The sequence below is a fragment of the Notolepis coatsorum genome (assembly GCF_963971535.1).
Source record: "Notolepis coatsorum genome assembly, chromosome: 13".
Taxonomy (NCBI): Eukaryota; Metazoa; Chordata; class Actinopteri; order Aulopiformes; family Paralepididae; genus Notolepis; species Notolepis coatsorum.
In genome coordinates, this window is record NC_140177.1 from 78,592,101 (window position 1) to 78,610,042 (window position 17,942).

General features: G+C 40.8%; 2 protein-coding genes across 3 annotated transcripts in view; one reads left to right on the forward strand and one right to left on the reverse strand.

Annotated features, from left to right (window-relative positions):
- Positions 1 to 387: 387 nt before the first annotated feature.
- ptchd3b (patched domain containing 3b) lies at positions 388 to 3,854 on the forward strand (the record flags this gene model as incomplete). Its single annotated transcript, XM_084327719.1, has 4 exons — positions 388 to 1,110; positions 1,209 to 1,330; positions 2,033 to 2,178; positions 2,329 to 3,854. The coding sequence occupies 4 exons, from the start codon at positions 388 to 390 to the stop codon at positions 3,852 to 3,854; spliced, it is 2,517 nt and encodes an 838-aa protein (XP_084183845.1).
- A 4,487-nt stretch (positions 3,855 to 8,341) lies between these two features.
- yme1l1b (YME1-like 1b) overlaps positions 8,342 to 17,942 on the reverse strand; it is a 41,735-nt gene continuing 32,134 nt past the window's right edge. For both annotated transcript variants that reach the window (XM_084327411.1, XM_084327410.1), the window contains exons 15-18: positions 15,815 to 15,941; positions 15,472 to 15,545; positions 14,442 to 14,528; positions 8,342 to 9,775 (exon numbers count right to left, since the gene is read on the reverse strand). In XM_084327411.1, the coding sequence (XP_084183537.1) occupies positions 9,632 to 9,775; positions 14,442 to 14,528; positions 15,472 to 15,545; positions 15,815 to 15,941 (432 nt within the window). In that variant the 3' untranslated portion in view covers positions 8,342 to 9,631. The remainder of the gene's footprint in view (positions 9,776 to 14,441; positions 14,529 to 15,471; positions 15,546 to 15,814; positions 15,942 to 17,942) is intronic.

Genomic DNA, 17,942 nt, shown 5'->3' on the forward strand with positions numbered 1-17,942 from the left:
CTGTTATAGAACCGGTGAGCCATTCTATGCTTTTTATGTTTCAATAGGACCCTTGATGAGGCCAGTCCTCTTGTCTTCCACATAATGGTACCTCTGTCCAGAGCCGAGAGGGACTACACTGATATTATGCAAATGCATCTAATAAAAGGGTGGTAAAGTGTCCCGCTACATATATGAAAACGTGCTCAGTACCAGGTACACACTGGGTACTGCTTTTCCCACTGCTACAGAGTCTGGAATGAGGACAGGAATTATCTAGAATTCCGGTATACAGCTAGGAGGGCTAGAGGCTACAAGTATGCAGGTGGATACTACACTGTATTAGTACTATCTGTACTACATTTTCAGTACTTCTCTGGATACCTGCCCATCCCAATAATGATGATTATGGGGAAATGTCGGACAGACTGTATAGAGAGACCCCTGCGTATCTGTTTTGAGACAATAGGCCATTTCATTGGCTCTCATCCCTGGTGCTTCTTCATCGCTCCTCTCATCCTCTCCACAGGACTGGGGAGCGGGTTTTACTTTCTAAAGGACAGAATGTCCAACGACATCGAGGAGCAGTTCACCCCTCTGAATGGACGGGCCAAGACGGAGAGGGCGTTTTTCCAAGGGATCTTTCCACGAGATGATTCCATGTTCTCGAGGTTGAGAGTGAGCACGGATGGGACTCATGCAGCTCTGATAACCACAAATAACTTGAATATACTGACGGTGGAATCCCTGCAGGAGATCCTAGCCTTGGACCATAAGATTAGGAATATGCTGGTGCGGTTTGAGAATGAAACGTTTGAATATGTAGACATCTGCGCCACGGTCAATGGAACATGCTCGTCAAATGACATACTAGAGATCTTTAGCTACAATGCCAGCAATGTAGACCTAGTGAATTTGACATTTCCATGGTATTATTACTCTGAATTTAAAAGGTCACCCTTATTTGCCAGTCTAGGGAGTGTGAAACTAGACAAGAACAGCTCAGCTATTGAAAGTGCTGAAGCCATTCAACTCTTTTATTATCTAAGCGAGGACAAGAAGGCAAAAACAGATCTTTGGCTTAAGGGCTTTGTGAGTTTGATCTCGAATGAATCAACAACTTACATAAAGGTAAGAAAAGACATAACATTCAAAAATTGGAATTATCCTTTATTCGGCAATACATTAAGTATTTCATATTGAATGTTTTCTTATTTTTTTTTAAATAGGTGGCATACTCTACCTCCATGTCAATGCAGTGGGAATTTGAGGAATCTCCATCTTCTATCATTAATCTTTTTGCCATCACATACACCATTGCCATCACATTTTCAATTCTATCATGTTTGAGGTTGGTGAAACATTTACAAATTATTCCGTTGATTATGACAGGGTCATATTGTATTTTCTGTATGAATTTAGTATTTTAAGAAGGTACATTGTAGATTCAGCACAGGACAACTCCGCGCCGCCTGCATGGTTAAACAATACAAGCTATTATATAGAAGTTAATAATCTCTCAATTTCTTTGTTTGTTTATTGTGGTACTGGATATACATTTTTAAAGGGGAACTATTTTACTATTTCTTTCACTATTTGGGCAATTTTACACAATTCCTGCCGTTTAAGCCGCGCAGGGGCCAAGCGGTCTCTCTTAAAGTAATACAGGTGGCTGGCAGTTGGCTACCAGCATAGATGCATAGCTGGCAGTTGGCTACAAGCATAGATGCATAGCTGGCAGTTGGCTACAAGCATAGATGCATAGCTGGCAGTTGGAAGTTGGCTACAAGCATAGATGGGGCGGGCGTTATTATGCAGATGAGAAACCTCTGACGTCACAGATATGCTAAATTTCAGACGACTCACTTGAGTGAGGTACATTATTGTGAGATGAGAATTGGAAGAATGCGCCAAATTGAGAATTAGAGACCTAGATCCTATTAATATAAGTCCACATAGCTAGAAAATCATGCTAAACGCCGGAAAAGGCCATTTATAAGATAGTTCCCCTTTAAGAGCTGGATCTGTACCTTTAATTCCCCAACTGCCTCAGGTTGGACAATGTGAGGAGTAAGGTGTGGGTGGCTTCCATTGGAGTTCTTTCTACAGGTCTAGCAGTGCTGACCAGTTTTGGGCTGCTGCTGTTACTGGGTCAACCTTTCGTCATGACAGTTGCCTTATGCCCATTCATGATTCTGGGTAAGTTCTGCTGAAGATCCACACACCAAACCATGTTTTGCTGAAGACACAGAGGAAGACTAGAAAGAGACTTCATTGCAAAAAAAAAAAAAAAAAAATACAAATTCATGTTCTTGATTGATAACAGGTATTTCTTTGAAACTGTTCAAGGTATTGGAATCGATGACATGTTCATCATGATCTCCTGCTGGCAGAGGACACGTGTTCTGGACAGCGTAGCCGACCGCCTAGCAGACACCTACAGAAACGCCGCCGTCTCCATCTCCATCACCACCCTGACCGACATCCTGGCTCTCTTCCTGGGCTTCAGCTCTCCCTTTGGCTCCATCCGGTCCTTCTGTCTATACAATTACACCGGGCTGTCTGTGGTTTTCTGCTACTTATATAATATCACTTTCCTGGGTGCATTCATGGCTCTGAATGGACAGAGGGAAGCGGAGAACAGGCACTGGTTCACCTGCGCCAAGATCCCAGAGGACCTTCCACCTGGGAAATCCAAAGGGTTCCACGTCTGCTGTGTTGGAGGGACCTATGATCGAGACACCGGTGCAGAGGAGGATCAACCAGTGAGCAGATTCTTTGCTAAATTCTATGGGCCAGTTCTGACTCAGAAATGGACAAAGGTGTGCGTGTTTGTTGTCTATGCTTTGTATCTGGCTGTCAGTCTCTATGGGTGTTCCACCATTGAGGAAGGTACTGACCTCAGGAACCTAGCAATGGATGATTCCTACATCATCAAATACTACGACAAGCAAAGCGAGCACTTCAGTGAATACAGTCATAGTGTAATGGTGGCTGTGAATCAGACCATTCCATACTGGAGCAAGGATGGACAACAGAGCCTTGGTTTATGCATAGCAAAATTTGAAACCTTGCATTACGTCAACAGCACATTCGCTTGGTTCCTTTCCTTTAACCGGTATGCTAGTGCTGCTAATCTCAGCATAAACTCTGAGCAGGCCTTCAAAAGCCAACTGCCCAATTTCCTTAAACTCAACCCCATGTTCATACAGGATATCAACATCAATGCAGAACATGAAATCCAGGCCTCTCGCTTTTTCATTCTGACACTGAAGAACACCACAGCGAAGGACATGCTGCGTGGCCTTAGAAGAACAGCAGATGAATGTCAAACTCATCTAATCGTCTATCACCCAGCTTTCATCTACTTTGACCAATACACGGTCATTGTGGAAAACACCGTCCAAACCGTCCTCGTGGCTATGGTGGCGATGCTAGCCGTCTCCCTCCTCCTGATGCCCAGTCCTCTCTGCTCCCTATGGGTGGTCTTCTCCATGTCATCGGTCATCGTTGGCGTGGCTGGATTCATGTCTCTGTGCCAAGTGAACCTGGACTCCATTTCCATGATCAACCTGGTCATCTGCATCGGTTTCTCCGTAGACGTCTCAGCCCACATCTCCTACGCGTTCATCTCGAGCTCCAAGAGGAACGTGAACGAGAGGGCGACGGATGCTCTGGCCCACCTCGGCTACCCTGTGGTGCAGGCCAGAGTGTCCACCATGCTAGGGGTGGCGGTGCTTTCGGTGGCAGGGAGCTACATCTTCAGGACATTTTTCAAGATCATGGTTCTGGTGATTTCGTTCGGGCTGCTCCATGGCTTAGTGTTTATTCCTGTGTTTCTGACATTGCTTGGGACTTGCAGGAAGTGCTGTTAAGGACGGATGATATTCAATCAATGAAAATGTCATATTTGATGACATGGTCTATTTTTTAAATAGACTAAATAGAAAGGAACGTACAATTTAAAATTGTAACTTTGCTGATCAACATGTTTGGTTATATTTAATTCTTATAAGTAGTGTGATCGTAAGACTTTCTATATTTGTAACAATGGAACATTTATCTCAAAGTGTGTGTACAACAGATGGAGACAAGATAGCTGATTCCAAAGTACCGTGGCCCAAATACACAGAGTAGGGTCCTGATCTTGGGTCAGTGTCCAGTAAACAGTCGTCTTCATTTTACCTTATTCAAACTAGGAAACTGACACTTGATCAGTGCTCCCACTTTGAGAGTTCTTTTAAAAAAAGAAAAAAGTTTAATATGTACCCAGGTCTAAAAATAAGCTTCATGTTAAATGGAAAGCATCAAATAAAAAGATGAAAATACCAAACCACAATAAGAGTTTTTTTTTATTCATGTATTTATGTCATTCAACTCTGCCACCATATTGTTGAGAGAACTCGCCAATCAATAGGAGAGCCATTCAATGTTTTCACAGCCTAAAAGCATTTCTATACATCTATGTACAATGTTCCCAATAACTCTCAATCATATATACAGCTAAACATGGGTAAAAGGCCAATAACAGAAGCTTGAAGTGTGTCACAGAGGCAAAGGAAAAAGATACACAAAAAAGCACATTAATAACTTATACTGGTGGTTACAAAGCTGGTTATAGAATAGCCTTTACAGAAATAGTTGTTCTCAAATACTAAAAGGTATGGCTTATAAAGACTCAATGCTGGAACTATTCATTCAGTGGACAATTAAATATCGATTGATGCTTCTGCATTTTCCCCTACATTCTGTGAAAAAGAGTCATATTATAACCTGATTTAGCTTACTGCCTGATGGCTGCCTGTCGAAGATAAAATAGTAAGATAATAGGTTCACCATTTCCCATATTGTGCCCAGAGCACTGACAGTAAAGACTGTACATTTAGGACTTGTTGCCTCCATTGTGAGATACTGTGCACCACCACTGTTAAAAAACAAAACAAGGCTGTCACGGTCTAGATGTGGGTGGGGAATTGCCGCTAATATACCGAAGTAATGACGAGAGACACCTTCAAAACTGCTCTTAAAACACACCTCTTCACCCAAGGCTTTTCCCCATCAGTTAGTTTAGATTAGGTCCATTATCCCTTACCTGCCCTCATCCCCCTTTTTTACCTAGCCATATTTTTTGTCTTGATTGTGAAGCGACCTTGGGTTCTATGAAAGGTGCTATAGAAATTTGATCTATTATTATTATTATTATTATTATTATTATTATCATCATTATTATTAAAGACAGCCTCAACTAATCAAAACAGGGATGGGTGGGTTGGCCAAAAATATCTTAGTACCAAGATCATCTCGTTTCCATTGATTTGCAAAAGAATAGATGATCTGAATGGCAATACATTTATCAGAAAGCCTGCTCAAATCAACGACAAAAAAATACCACCTTAAATACTCAATATTCAGTAGGGGTGGGAATCACCAGAGGCCCCACGATACAATATTATCGTGATACTTCAGTCACAATACAATAGTATTACGATGTTACGATATATTGAGATTTATAACCGTTTCTCAACTGCAAATTATGTCCCAAACGGAAAACTTTGTAGACATCTGCAATACAAATATATATACAACATCCCTTTTATCTAATAAGATAATGTTTTCCGTCTGTTCATCTCACTTCAAAAAGGACTTTTATTGCATAAAAGTATATATCAATAATTGTCGTACACGATACGATACGATATATTTATTTGCCACATTACCAAAATATCACAATACTATGCGCCATCATTTTTCTCCCCCACTTCTACTATTCAGTTTGCCTATATTTGGTTTGTGGTGAATGAAAGCCTCCTTTTTTTTTTTTTTCTTCTTTTTTTTTTAAAGCCAAGCAGCATTCCATTCCATCTGTATACACCAGCATTGATCTCTTTTGTTACATAAATACATTAAATAAAGAGTGTTAAGTGTGCATTCAATTCACACACCTAAAGTGCTGAGAGACATAGTGGCTCAAGTCTATACAGTTGCTACTTCAAATAAATTTACATTTACACATTCCCATAAAGGCCACCTTTAGAAACAGGAACACAGTTTCAGACAAGAGCAGCGATTCTCAAACATTTTCATGTCAAGGACCCCCAAATTGACAAGTAATTGGCCAAGGACCAAGATTTTGTCCCTCGACCCCCATCTGAGAAGATATTTTCTGTTATGATTTAATTCAAAATTCCATAAACGTCTATACTAGACATAAGAGAAGAGAGCAGAAGTAATTCTTATAAATTCTCTCACGTACTAAAATCTTAATGAAATTGAACTATTCCCCCTTTTGCTGGAGACCCCATGGAATCCTCTCAAGGCCCCCTGGGGGTCCCTCGGACCCCACTTTGAGAACCACTGCCATAGAGAGAGCTAACCGAAGTGGAAAGTATAGCCTATTCGACTCAGTAAAGTGACCGAAATAGTGGACAAGTAACAGACGACGAAACACAAACACTGGAGGATAGGGGGGAATAATAGTAATACTAGAGCTGAAGTTCAATCAAATTGTATCTGCTATGTTAACGCAGCAGCTGACCAGAGTTTTAGGGTACAATGAACTAACTTTACTACAATAGGTGTTTCCTGTTCACAGACCGTGAGGCAGAGGCAACTTGGCTGAAATGGATGTTTTACCACATTTCAAGCATTTGTGCATACAATGTACTGTACTGTACGTATGATACATATACAATTTACAATTTACATTAAAGTCTCCCAATTAACCCCTCGCAACCCACCGCCTGTTCAACCTGAGCAACAAGCTTTATCGTTTTATATTCACCTTCTACACATGCGCACAACAAGTACCTTCTTCTCGTCCAAAGCTATTCATTGCTAGTGGGAAAGTCTGTGAGGAAGGTAAGGGACTATGTTTTAAGGGGAAAAAGGTAAACTATTCCCAGCATTACACTATTCAACCCCAATATCCCACGAAATTTCAACACTTGCCATTACGGTTATCAATTTGCCTACATTTCCCAAAACAATTCTTATTGCCAGGCAAAGGTCTTAACATGTGTTTCTTGAACATTTTATTAGGACACTATTAAGAGCCCCATTGATAACAATGTTGTAACTCCTTCATTACCACACACGGCTCCACGTCCATCACACCATTTCATAAACCCATGAGTGCTGACATCCTGGGACTATATTCATAAAGCCTCTAAGAATGTGAGTACCGATCTGGGATAACTGTTACGTGATGATGACGAGAACATAAGGGCTTTTCATACTGCACTTTAAAAAAAATATTATGGCTGGGTATCGACATTGATAACTCGATCATTTCGAATCACAAGATCTCGATAGGATTTAATCCATTCAATAGCAATTAAATTAGGCTCGATGGTGCAGGTTTCGGGGGGGGGGGGGGGGGGGCAGCATCTGTCATTGTTGCAAAAGATGTAATTGGTGAACAGTCTCCATTTTCCATAGTGGTTCAGCAGAAACTAGAGACATCTGCAGGACAGCAGGTGTGCTAGAAATAACATTTAGCAACAATCTTTGCACATTCAGTGAAAACAGGCATGGATTTAAAAAGAAGAAAATAAAAATAGATTTCCCCCTCAGATATTTTTTATTTTATATTTTAAGGCCCTATTAACCTATTAACCTGGGCTAACTTGGCTGTTAATCCTGGGTTAACTTCTAGCATTTCAAACTACCCTATTCCAAAGTGGGTTAATCCTCAATTCTTCAGGGTTAACTGGCCCTGCTTCAAAGTAGGGTTAACCTAAATGATCTAGCAGGGTTATTTTCTGGGCCCAGTAGTTCAAAACCTTTAATCCCTATCTGATCGGATCATATTTGGATTTTGGGTAGTTCAAAACCAAAAATCAGGATTAGGATCATTTTGATATGCAATCAGATCAGAAAATCAAATCCAAGCGTTAATCTGGATCACATCTTCAAAACGGAGTTCAAACCGACAACACAGGATTGGGATCAGCTGCGCGGCACACGCGAGTGTGTGCAGTGTGCACTGCAGAGGTGTCGGGTTTCTCTCTCTCTCCCACCCCCCCCCCCCTCTCTCTCTCTCTCTCTCTCCCTCCTACTCTCCAGTGTGTGCAGAGGTGTCGGGTTTCGCTCTCTCTCCCACCCCCCCCCATCTCTCTCTCTCTCTCTATCTATCTCTCTCAGTCCAAGCATGGCTTTGTCAGTATTCCAATGTACCCCCCCCCCCCCCCCACCTCCAATGTACAGCCCCACCCCACCCCACCTACCCAACCTCCTCCAATGTACAGTTTCTATGTGAAATGTATGTCAGTATTCCAATGTACAGTGTCCCACCCCCTACCCAACCCCCCCCCCCCCCCCCCACCTCCAATGTACAGCCCCACCCCACCTACCCAACCTCCTCCAATGCACAGTTTATATGTCAAATGTATATACACTCTTTTTCTGGATTTTTTTAGTATCACAAAGAGTACTGTATTTGAAAATCTGGTATGTCATAAATGTATAGATGTAGCAGTACTGTCTATCTGTATGTCGTGTGTCATATGATGAATTGAAAATGGGGGACCCTGATCTACCAGTAGCAGACTGTGTGGGCTGACTGTCACTCAAAGTGCTTATGGGCGGAGCCAGGCCATAACAGCCTGAAATCTTGAGGCTGGAAAATGATGGTTTTGAGTACTTGATTAGAAATATAAAACAATGCATTTTTTTTGAAAAAAACCTTACAGATGTCTTCAATAGACTAACAGGAATTGTGTAAAGTTGCCCAAATAGTGCTAGGAATAGCAGTACATAGCCCCTTTAATATCCACTAGATGAAGATCGGTAGGATTAAAGCACTGATATTCAGGATCTAGTCATCTTGAAAAGTCTGAATCTGGATCAGGGTGATCCTATCCTGAATTACTTTGAAATACCAGGACAAAATATGGCTGAGTTGTCTGATCCTGGATCACAAAAAAAAATGGGATTTCAAAATCTGATTAAAAGTTTTTAACTACTGGGCCCTGACAACAAAGCTGGTTAACTGGTTAACCTGGTATTAAGTGTTAAACCAGGGTTAAACATAATCCTAGTTTAAATATGTACAGTGTGTAAAGCCCTAGATAAACCCAACTGTAAAATTATCCCAGATCAGCAGCAAGCAAGATGCTTTATGAATACAGGGCTTGAGCTCTGACCGCCTTCACTCTTAATGTGCATGGCTCTGGTCCAACTCTCCCTCCATAAGCCCTGAGCTCGGATATCAGACCTCTGCCCTTTGACCCCTGATTTCTGCTGGAAGACCTAAGTCAAATAGTATTTGCAAATAATTCATTATCCATTTTAACCTGCTTAAGAGCACCAGATAGACAAGGTTTATCAGGACAATTCTGATGTGTCAGATTAGTCACAGGAAAGTAAAATACATCGACTTGGAAATAATTCCCAGTGATTGTCTGAACCTTCTACCACCAAATGTTATCAAATCCAACCCATCTGGCACCAAAGTAGTCGAAGACAAACCAGAAACAGCAGGGATACACCGATACCAGGGACTCCAAACTCATGGTCTGAGTCTGTACTGTTCAGTAGAACTAATGGATTGGATCGGGTAAGGACTGTACCTAAGGAATCGGTATTGGCAGAGAACGGATGGTATTGGTGCAAGTCCTATTTGGCCCAGGTCTCGCTGCTGGCCTGGCATGTTTCATCTGGTATTCAGGGTCTTTCCCTCCAGGACCAGCTTGATCTCCTTGGCATCGAGAGTCTCGTACCTCAGCAGAGCGTCCGCCAGGATCTTGTGTTCTTTGGAGTGAGACTTCAGAAGTTCCTTGGCCCTCTCGTACGAGTCCTGTAGACATGACACAAGTTGGAGATGAGGTGGGAAATAAAACATTTAAAAGAAAGTGCAGAAATTCAGTGAATCCTGCGTTTTATTTATACAGAATTGTTAAAGGGGTCATGAACACGGTCACATGTTGAAGAGTGCAATATAAACAGTTGCAGCACGTTCTCGCTCTGTATAAACCAATGTAACCAATGAAGGACAGACATAATGTACAAAAGGAAATAGGGTAGTGCTTGTAGGTTCGTTTACAAATGCAGGTTTGAGAATTAAGAGTCAGATAGGGTGTGTGATCCTGAATAAAGTATTTAAAAAGGTAGAATCTGTAATGCCGTCAGACAGCGATCTCTAGTGCTGCAAAAGTGCCCCACTTAGTATTGCACTTTGTAAAAATAATAATAATAATTTGGTCTGATGAGTTATTTAAAAATACTTAACCTACCGGCCGAGATTTATTTCACGTCATAAATAGATCAATACAGTCCGTATTAAGTGATGTTGTGTTTATTATTCAAATACAGCCAAGAGTAAAGAAAGACCCTAACCCCATCAAACCCTACTCTATATTTTCAGCACTACATTTGTTTAGCAATGATTTTAAGTGTTACATCAGATATCTGAGGATTTAGATGCGAGGACAGGAAGCCGCCATGAAATCGCTGTAGTCCTAAGAAAGAAAGAAAGAAAGAGGAGACCCAGAGCTTTCGATGGATTGTCTACATTTCATAAAACTACCCAGCTCACACCAGCTGCAGACAAAGGCGGGCCAAAAAAAAATTTATTTACAAATATTGACGTGAATGTCAATACTTATATCTCACGGGTCGAACAAACCTCAACGTTATTGCCATAAAATACAACGTATATTGTTTATTTACCTTTCTGTGAACGTCTAGGAAAAAGCAGCGTCTCAATCCAGTAAAAAATGGCGGAGCTATGGACATTATACAAAAGTAATTGTACTTACAGTAGATTTCATTCATGGTATTTGCTGCCCTGTACCGGGCGCCTGGTGGTACTAAATCCAGATTTAACTCCGCCATTGGAAAGAGGAGATTTGGCCCGATCCATATATGTATGACTTGGACATAATAAGGTAATTTATAGGCCTGATATTCTATATTCATATTGCATGTGTCTGGATGCCAAAATTCAGTACTGAATCTAGAAAAAAAAAAACTGTAAATCATCTGCCCTTTGTTCATTTGCTTAGATTGTACACTTGATCTGAAGAAGGTGCTGAATGAGCTCAGTGGCATCTTTTCACTTTTGGTCAATGTTAGCATGGTGTTATTCACCATCAAAGATGGAAAATAAAATAATAATATATTCTCCTTTGGTTCATTACAATTTACTCAAGCATAGTAACAGACACAATATTCCTGACACTGGGAATACATTCCCTGAGGTCCATAGATGTCCCTAGATACCAAGAACATGCAAATGGACCTTGTAGAAGTGGAGCAATCGTCCATTTACTTGGGTATGTACTTTTAGGCGAATTTTCAGAAAATATGGGCTTAAGAGCTTAAGTAACTCTTTCAATACATTTAAGCAGCAAAGTGCTTCACGCGCCCTATTGCTTAAATGTATTGCAAGATTTACTGCTTCACAAACTCCAAGATAAAATAAAAGCATAGAAAGAAAGAGCGGTTGCACAATAACAAACAGACATTTGACTAAACCTAATAGGCTACAACAGTTTAAGAAAATAATGTAGAGTAATGGAAATTGTGATAGTACCGTAGCTTCTTAAAGTTTTGACGACTGAATCGGACAATCTGAAACTTTAACAGCATCATGATTCCACAGTAGCTCAGTAGAGGAGCACCTAGACTCTATAGGTATATAAAGCCTTGTGTACCTTCAACAGCGTCCTGATTTCACAGTAGCTCAGTAATATAGAGCAGGGGTTCCCAAAGTCGGGGTCGCCAGATGATTTTTTTTTTTTTGATCCACTTTTTCTCCCATTTTTCTATATTTTCTCCCATCCCAATTTCGTATCATCCAATTCAACCCTCCCCTGTCACGAACGCTGTTTCTTGCCTCCCACAAGCCGGCTGCAATGTGGACTAAGTCATACATAGCACAAGTCCCCTCCGGTACTTGAGGTAACAGCAGTCGCATCTTTTCACCTGCGCAGCTCGATCTCTTAGTGTCGAGGAGTAACGCGTGGGAGGCTCACGCTGCCCCCGACACTTCCTGATTCTACTGCGCAGGCGCACCAACCGACTTGTAGGAGTCGCTTGTTCACAACGTTCGATCCCCACCCTTCAGTTTTTCCCTCCCCGTAATACGGCCAATGTGTATTACTGCGGACGACCAGCCAAACTGAAAAACAATGTGGAGAGCTGGATTCGAACACGCGAATCCTAGCGTCTCCACACTGGTGGCGAGTGCCTTAGACCACTACACCACCTAGCCGCCCGGGGTCGCCAGATGATTTAATAATAATAATTAAAAAAAAATCCTAAAAAATTATATATATATATATATTTTTGTTTTATGCAGTCAGGCCACTGAACTTAGAAGCAGGCCAGGCCAGTGTTTCTAGTTGCACCAGCGCAATAGTTAGATAACCTAGGTGGGGAACAACCAGGAGATCACTGCAACTCACACAAGTTGGAGAACTATCTCTCTCTCTCTCTCTTGCTCTCACACACACACACACAAAGGGAGCCGCATGCGATTGGTGGAGGCGGGACCCTTACAAAAAACTGCTAATCATTGACACATGCTAGCCTGTAATAATCCCCCCCAGAAAAATCTACTTTGCATTTGATATATTGCAAATATATGCCATCACACACACTGGCATTTAAAGGGTTAGAATTATAAAATGAATATGTGGTGTTATGATCAGGGCTGAAGTTGAATAAAAGTAGGGCTGGGCGATATGACGATATTATATAAATATCGGGTACAGTTCATTAACGATACACTTTTTAAACGTATCGTGGATATCGTGGATATCGTGATGTTTTGCCCTCGCGTTAGAGGCCGCCGCGGCTGAGATGAGACTTACAAGCGCGGTGCTAAATGCTTTCCTCTCCCTCTCGCCTCTCCCTCTTGCAGAAAAAAAAAGTCAGTCACACACACACTTGCCCAAATTACGTCATCTACACGCACATACACACACGCAAGCGCACACACCTAGCCAGAGACAGAGAGGCGGTGGCTTGGTGCTAGGGATGCCGCCTGAAACCCAGGAGTAAGCTCCGACGTTAACGGTACTGCTATCGGTAAGTTAGTCTATGAGCGGATTAGCTACGGAGCTAACAGAGTGTACCATCCATCTGCGACGCAACAGTGGCAGCAACAGTGGACAAGGAGTAATGTTAACGTTATGTTGAGTTCATACTACACTACACTTATGAACTCGACATAACGCTAACGTTACTCCGTTTCCATGAAGTGTTTAATTAGCAGCAATCTGTTGTTGAAAATGTAACGTTAACCGGAAAACCGGAAATGGAATGAGAGGACAGGAAGCCGTCATGAAGTCGGCTTCTGGCCCTTGTAGTCATATATATTGTAGTCTTTTAGTCTTATTAACTAAAAGATTTTAACAAAATAAAAAGCAGCAGCACTATTGGATAACTGAGTCATGTTTGCTATGTATTTCTTTCTTTAGGGGAGTAGGACATTTGTTTCACAGTTTTAGCATGATGTTTTATAGATGGCTAGGTTAAACACAGGTTTTTGTTTTTAAGAGGGGGGGTTTGATTTGATTTGATTTCAAGTATGCAACACAACAAACAAACATCAAGTACAGATATAGCCTTAAGCCGTTCAAATAATAAATGTATACATACATGTAAATAAATAAATAGTTACAATATGTAATCTAATCATCTAAATCTAATCTAATATATAATATAAAAAAAAAACGAAAGGCTAAAATGCTAAATATATAATCTAAGAATCCAATAATCTAAATCTAATATATAATATAAAAATGCTAAATGCATGAGTCTTTTGTCTTTAATGTTCGCTTGCAAACTCAAATACTGTCTTGGTAAGCCTCATAATGAATTGTTTGGGGAAAAAAGGAAAAACATCGTGATGTGTATCGTGTATCGCCGAAAAGGTCAGAAAATATCGTGATATCATATTTAGGCCATATCGCCCAGCCCTAAATAAAAGATTGTATTTTTTTCAATTACAAAAAAACTGAAAATCCATAAAAATCTGTGTTGTTGCTAATCATACATATGCTAGCCTGTTTTTTTAACAATAATTTGTGATTCCATCACAAACACTGGCATTTAAAGGGTACGAATTAAAAAATTCCTGCACCAGAATGCAGGAAATGAAGTCTTTGTAACAAGAAATGTCCTGGTGGGGGACCCCCAGACCCCCTGCTTAAAAAGTGGCCTAACTGGGGCTATATTTTGCACTATATTTCCTGGCCTGAATGATTTCCCCAGTCCGGCCCTGGTTAAAAGCCTCCAATACTTATTAGTGTGTGTGCGTTTGAACGTTTGCATGTTTCAACCATACATTTCCATTTATAAAAAAAAATAAAAAATAATATATATATATATATTTTTTTACCTCCTATAATAGTGGGGGTCGCGGCTCTCTGACACCGTTATTTGGGGGTCGCGGCCTGAAAAGTTTGGGAACCCCTGATATAGAGGAGCACCTAGAGGTATAAAGGCTTGTGTACCTTTAACAGTGTCCTGATTTCACGCTCTACAGCAGCCTGAGTCTCTGGACTCTGCTTGGTCACATCAGTGTAGGTCATCACACCCAACTGGAAGAGTGAAGACAGGGATTATATATTATATACAGGGTTCCTACACAGTTTTATTTATTTAGTTTTTAAATAAAATTCCAATACTTTTCCTTGCTGGTCCCCTGGCTGTATGTGTATATATAACGCTACACTCTGCTAGCTACAGATAACAGCCGGGAAAATGTACGTACAATTTTATTAACTTAAGATTGGCGACGATATGTCATGTAATTTAATTTTACTAACTCAGAAGTATTCTAAATGACCCAAACATAAAATCCAGGGCACTTATTTGTCAAACACTCTCCCCAAAGTTGTTGAAATGGTCCAACTTGTCAGAACTTCAATGGAGAGTCTGTCTGCTTTGTGGGGGCTGCCATAATGAAATCAAATCTGGTAAAAATTATGAATTTTATGTTTTTATCAGGATGCCAGTGCTCAGAAAGCTGACAGGGCTTTCTGTTGAAGTTTTGACAAGTTGAGACATTTCAAACAACTATGAGATGAATGTTTAACAAATAAGTGGCCTGGATTGTATTACATATACAGCTAGGAAGCAGCTAGACTGTTCCAAATACATGGACTGTATTTTTCTTTTTGAATGATTGATTTGAATGTTCCAGCTACATCAATCACTTGGGACTGTGATTTAGGTTATTATTCCTTCAATGGTAACTAGATATACCAGGAGCCAAGCTTGACATATCATTTTGATCAGGTGAAAACAAGATTATGAATACATTTCCATAACTTAAAATCTTCAGGCCAAGAAAAAAATAATTCTAAATAGACTTTTCTGGGTTTTGAAACCCTGTATATAAAACATACATTTATAAAATACTGAATATTGTGAATGTAACACAGTATACTAGATTACCTAAATATAGTTTGATGCATACTATGTAGACACATTTCAGTGGTTGCCTTTCATTTACAGTACAGTCCACTCTGCATAAGTTACCTTTTCACACATTCCAAATCTGGTCACCATCATTTTAGCTATCCTTGTGGCACTATCAAAGTCACTGGATGCCCCTGGAAGGGAGAAAGGACATTCATATAATGTCATATAATGTCAAAAGAAAAAAACATGCAGGGCAGCACATGGCATCTCTAGCTCGCTTGATGTTCCATCATTAACTATAAATTCTTTAAATTTTTAAACCTGCCTCTAAACCTCATTTCTCCCACTAGGACAATAAAGGTTATAATTAAACATGCCCTCCCTGTTAAAGACAGTATCTGGCACTGCAGTAGAAATCACAAGCCTATAATCCGGCTCCACTGATACTCCGCTGGCTCACCGGTGGTTATGTACTCGCTGCCAAATATGATCTCCTCGGCAACGCGGCCACCCATACTGACGTCCATTTGGGCCAGCAGTTCAGAACGAGTCTCACTCCAACGATCATTTTCTGGGAGCATGGACACCTTTGGGGGGTGAAGACAGAAGTATAAAGATGAAGATTAATTAATTCAATCTTTATTTAATCTGGATTTAAAATCCCTCGTTTACAATGATGTGGAGAACAAACAACAAATGAAATACACAATAAAACAGATAGTGGGGGGGGGGGGGGGGGGGGTGAGGAAATAATTTGTAGATGTGGAGAAAGAGGAGGGAGACAGATCGGGCAGAGCAAGAACAGAGGAGTGAGAACAGGCTATTCTGGATTAAATGAAAAGCAGCACATGCATATAGTGCATCTATCTGTGTGAATGAATGAGGACATCAGCAGGTCCACATAGAATCAGCAGATATGATTCTTAAACTACTAACAACCTAGTAGAATTAACCACTAGATTTGTAACTACTGATTTATTTAACATTTTAAAAATAAAGAAATGTTGATTACGATCGGCCCTGCTTATAGGCGATGTCACCTTGTATGGGTCTAAAATACAAGATTGATCTTTTTTTTTTATCAAATCTTTTTTATTATTATTTTACTGAGTGAACCCTTGAGGAGGATACCTTTGTGGTCTGACAGTGCTATGGGCAATAAGTCAACATCAAAGCTATCAAAGAAACGTGGGGAAGAAAAACAATCAATCCTGGAAAAGGTTTCATATCTCAACGAGAAGAAGGAGTAATCTCGCGGATGGGTTGAGCGATCGCCACATATCAATTACCCCTGTGTCCTTAGACCAGGCCTGTAGGGCTGTGGTAGCTTGCTTCTGATCAGAGGTTTCAGCGTGATTGGACCTATCAATCAATGGATCCCAAACTGCATTAAAATCAGCTCCTACTATTAATGAGTAATAAGGTAGTTTCAACATAGCTGCAGTCAGTACAGCATAAAAGTTAGCGTCATACAAATTAGGGGCGTATGCAGAAATCAGCAAAATTTTCCGGTTAGAACATTCTATTTTAGCAATAGTAATTCGACCATCTGCATCAGACCACACATCTAACAGTTTAATATTCAAATTTCGCTTCGCTATTATGGCTACCCCACGGGCCTTGGTGCTAAAAGAAGAAGAACTTATGTTATGGTAAAATCTATTTGCCAGTCTTGCGTTATCCGCAAATAAAAGGTGCGTTTCACTCAGTAAAGCAAGGTCCACTTCCTTCCTTTTTAGCCACGTTAGTACACTTTATGCTGTATATTGAGACCCCCTGTATTCCAGATCAATATGTTGAAATTAGCCATAGTCTAAAAAGGCTGCAGTATGACTGAATGTAATTTGTTTGGAGTAGAACACCATAATAGGTACATATCCACTTGTTAAGGTCCTATTGAGTTCTGAGCGTGAAAACAAAAATAAAACGGAGCGAGTCGACTGGAAAGAAAAACAAAAAAACAACACAATCCCCCATTCCCTCCCCCACATCAGAATACTTGTCCGGTATCGATCAAACATCAGTTGGTCGCCCCTGACGAGCATACAGCAACCACAACAACATTATATATCTTAACACAATGGCGCCCGACCACGGAGCTCTCCGTGTTTCGATTCCACCCGTTGTGGACAGAAGCACGGATATATCCGTGGCAAGTTGTTTTTGCTTTTATTCCATTTTAATAACCTATTCAAGGTCGCCGAGATGCACTGCAGATGTACCCTACTCTTTGAATTCGAGAAAGTGCAATACCGGCCAGATCCTCTTAGGGGCGCTATCGCGATAATGCAGTGTGCCCTGTGGCTGAACGGAGCAGTTTTTTTTTTACTTTCAATGGAGTTTTCAGTTAGCAGGATTCTGGATGTGCAGCATGTAGCTTGGATTACGTTTTTGATAGCAGATTTCACTATGCAATAAGGGGATTTATCATCAGCCAATGGACATATCGATCTACCAGATGGCGATCGATAACGGGGAAATGCTTTGGGGGATCCCACCGGCCCACGGTAAGATCTTTTTCACGTAAAGTACATCCCGATCGGGCCTTGTTTTGATAGCCATCCATCCGGTCAATGAATGAGGCTAAT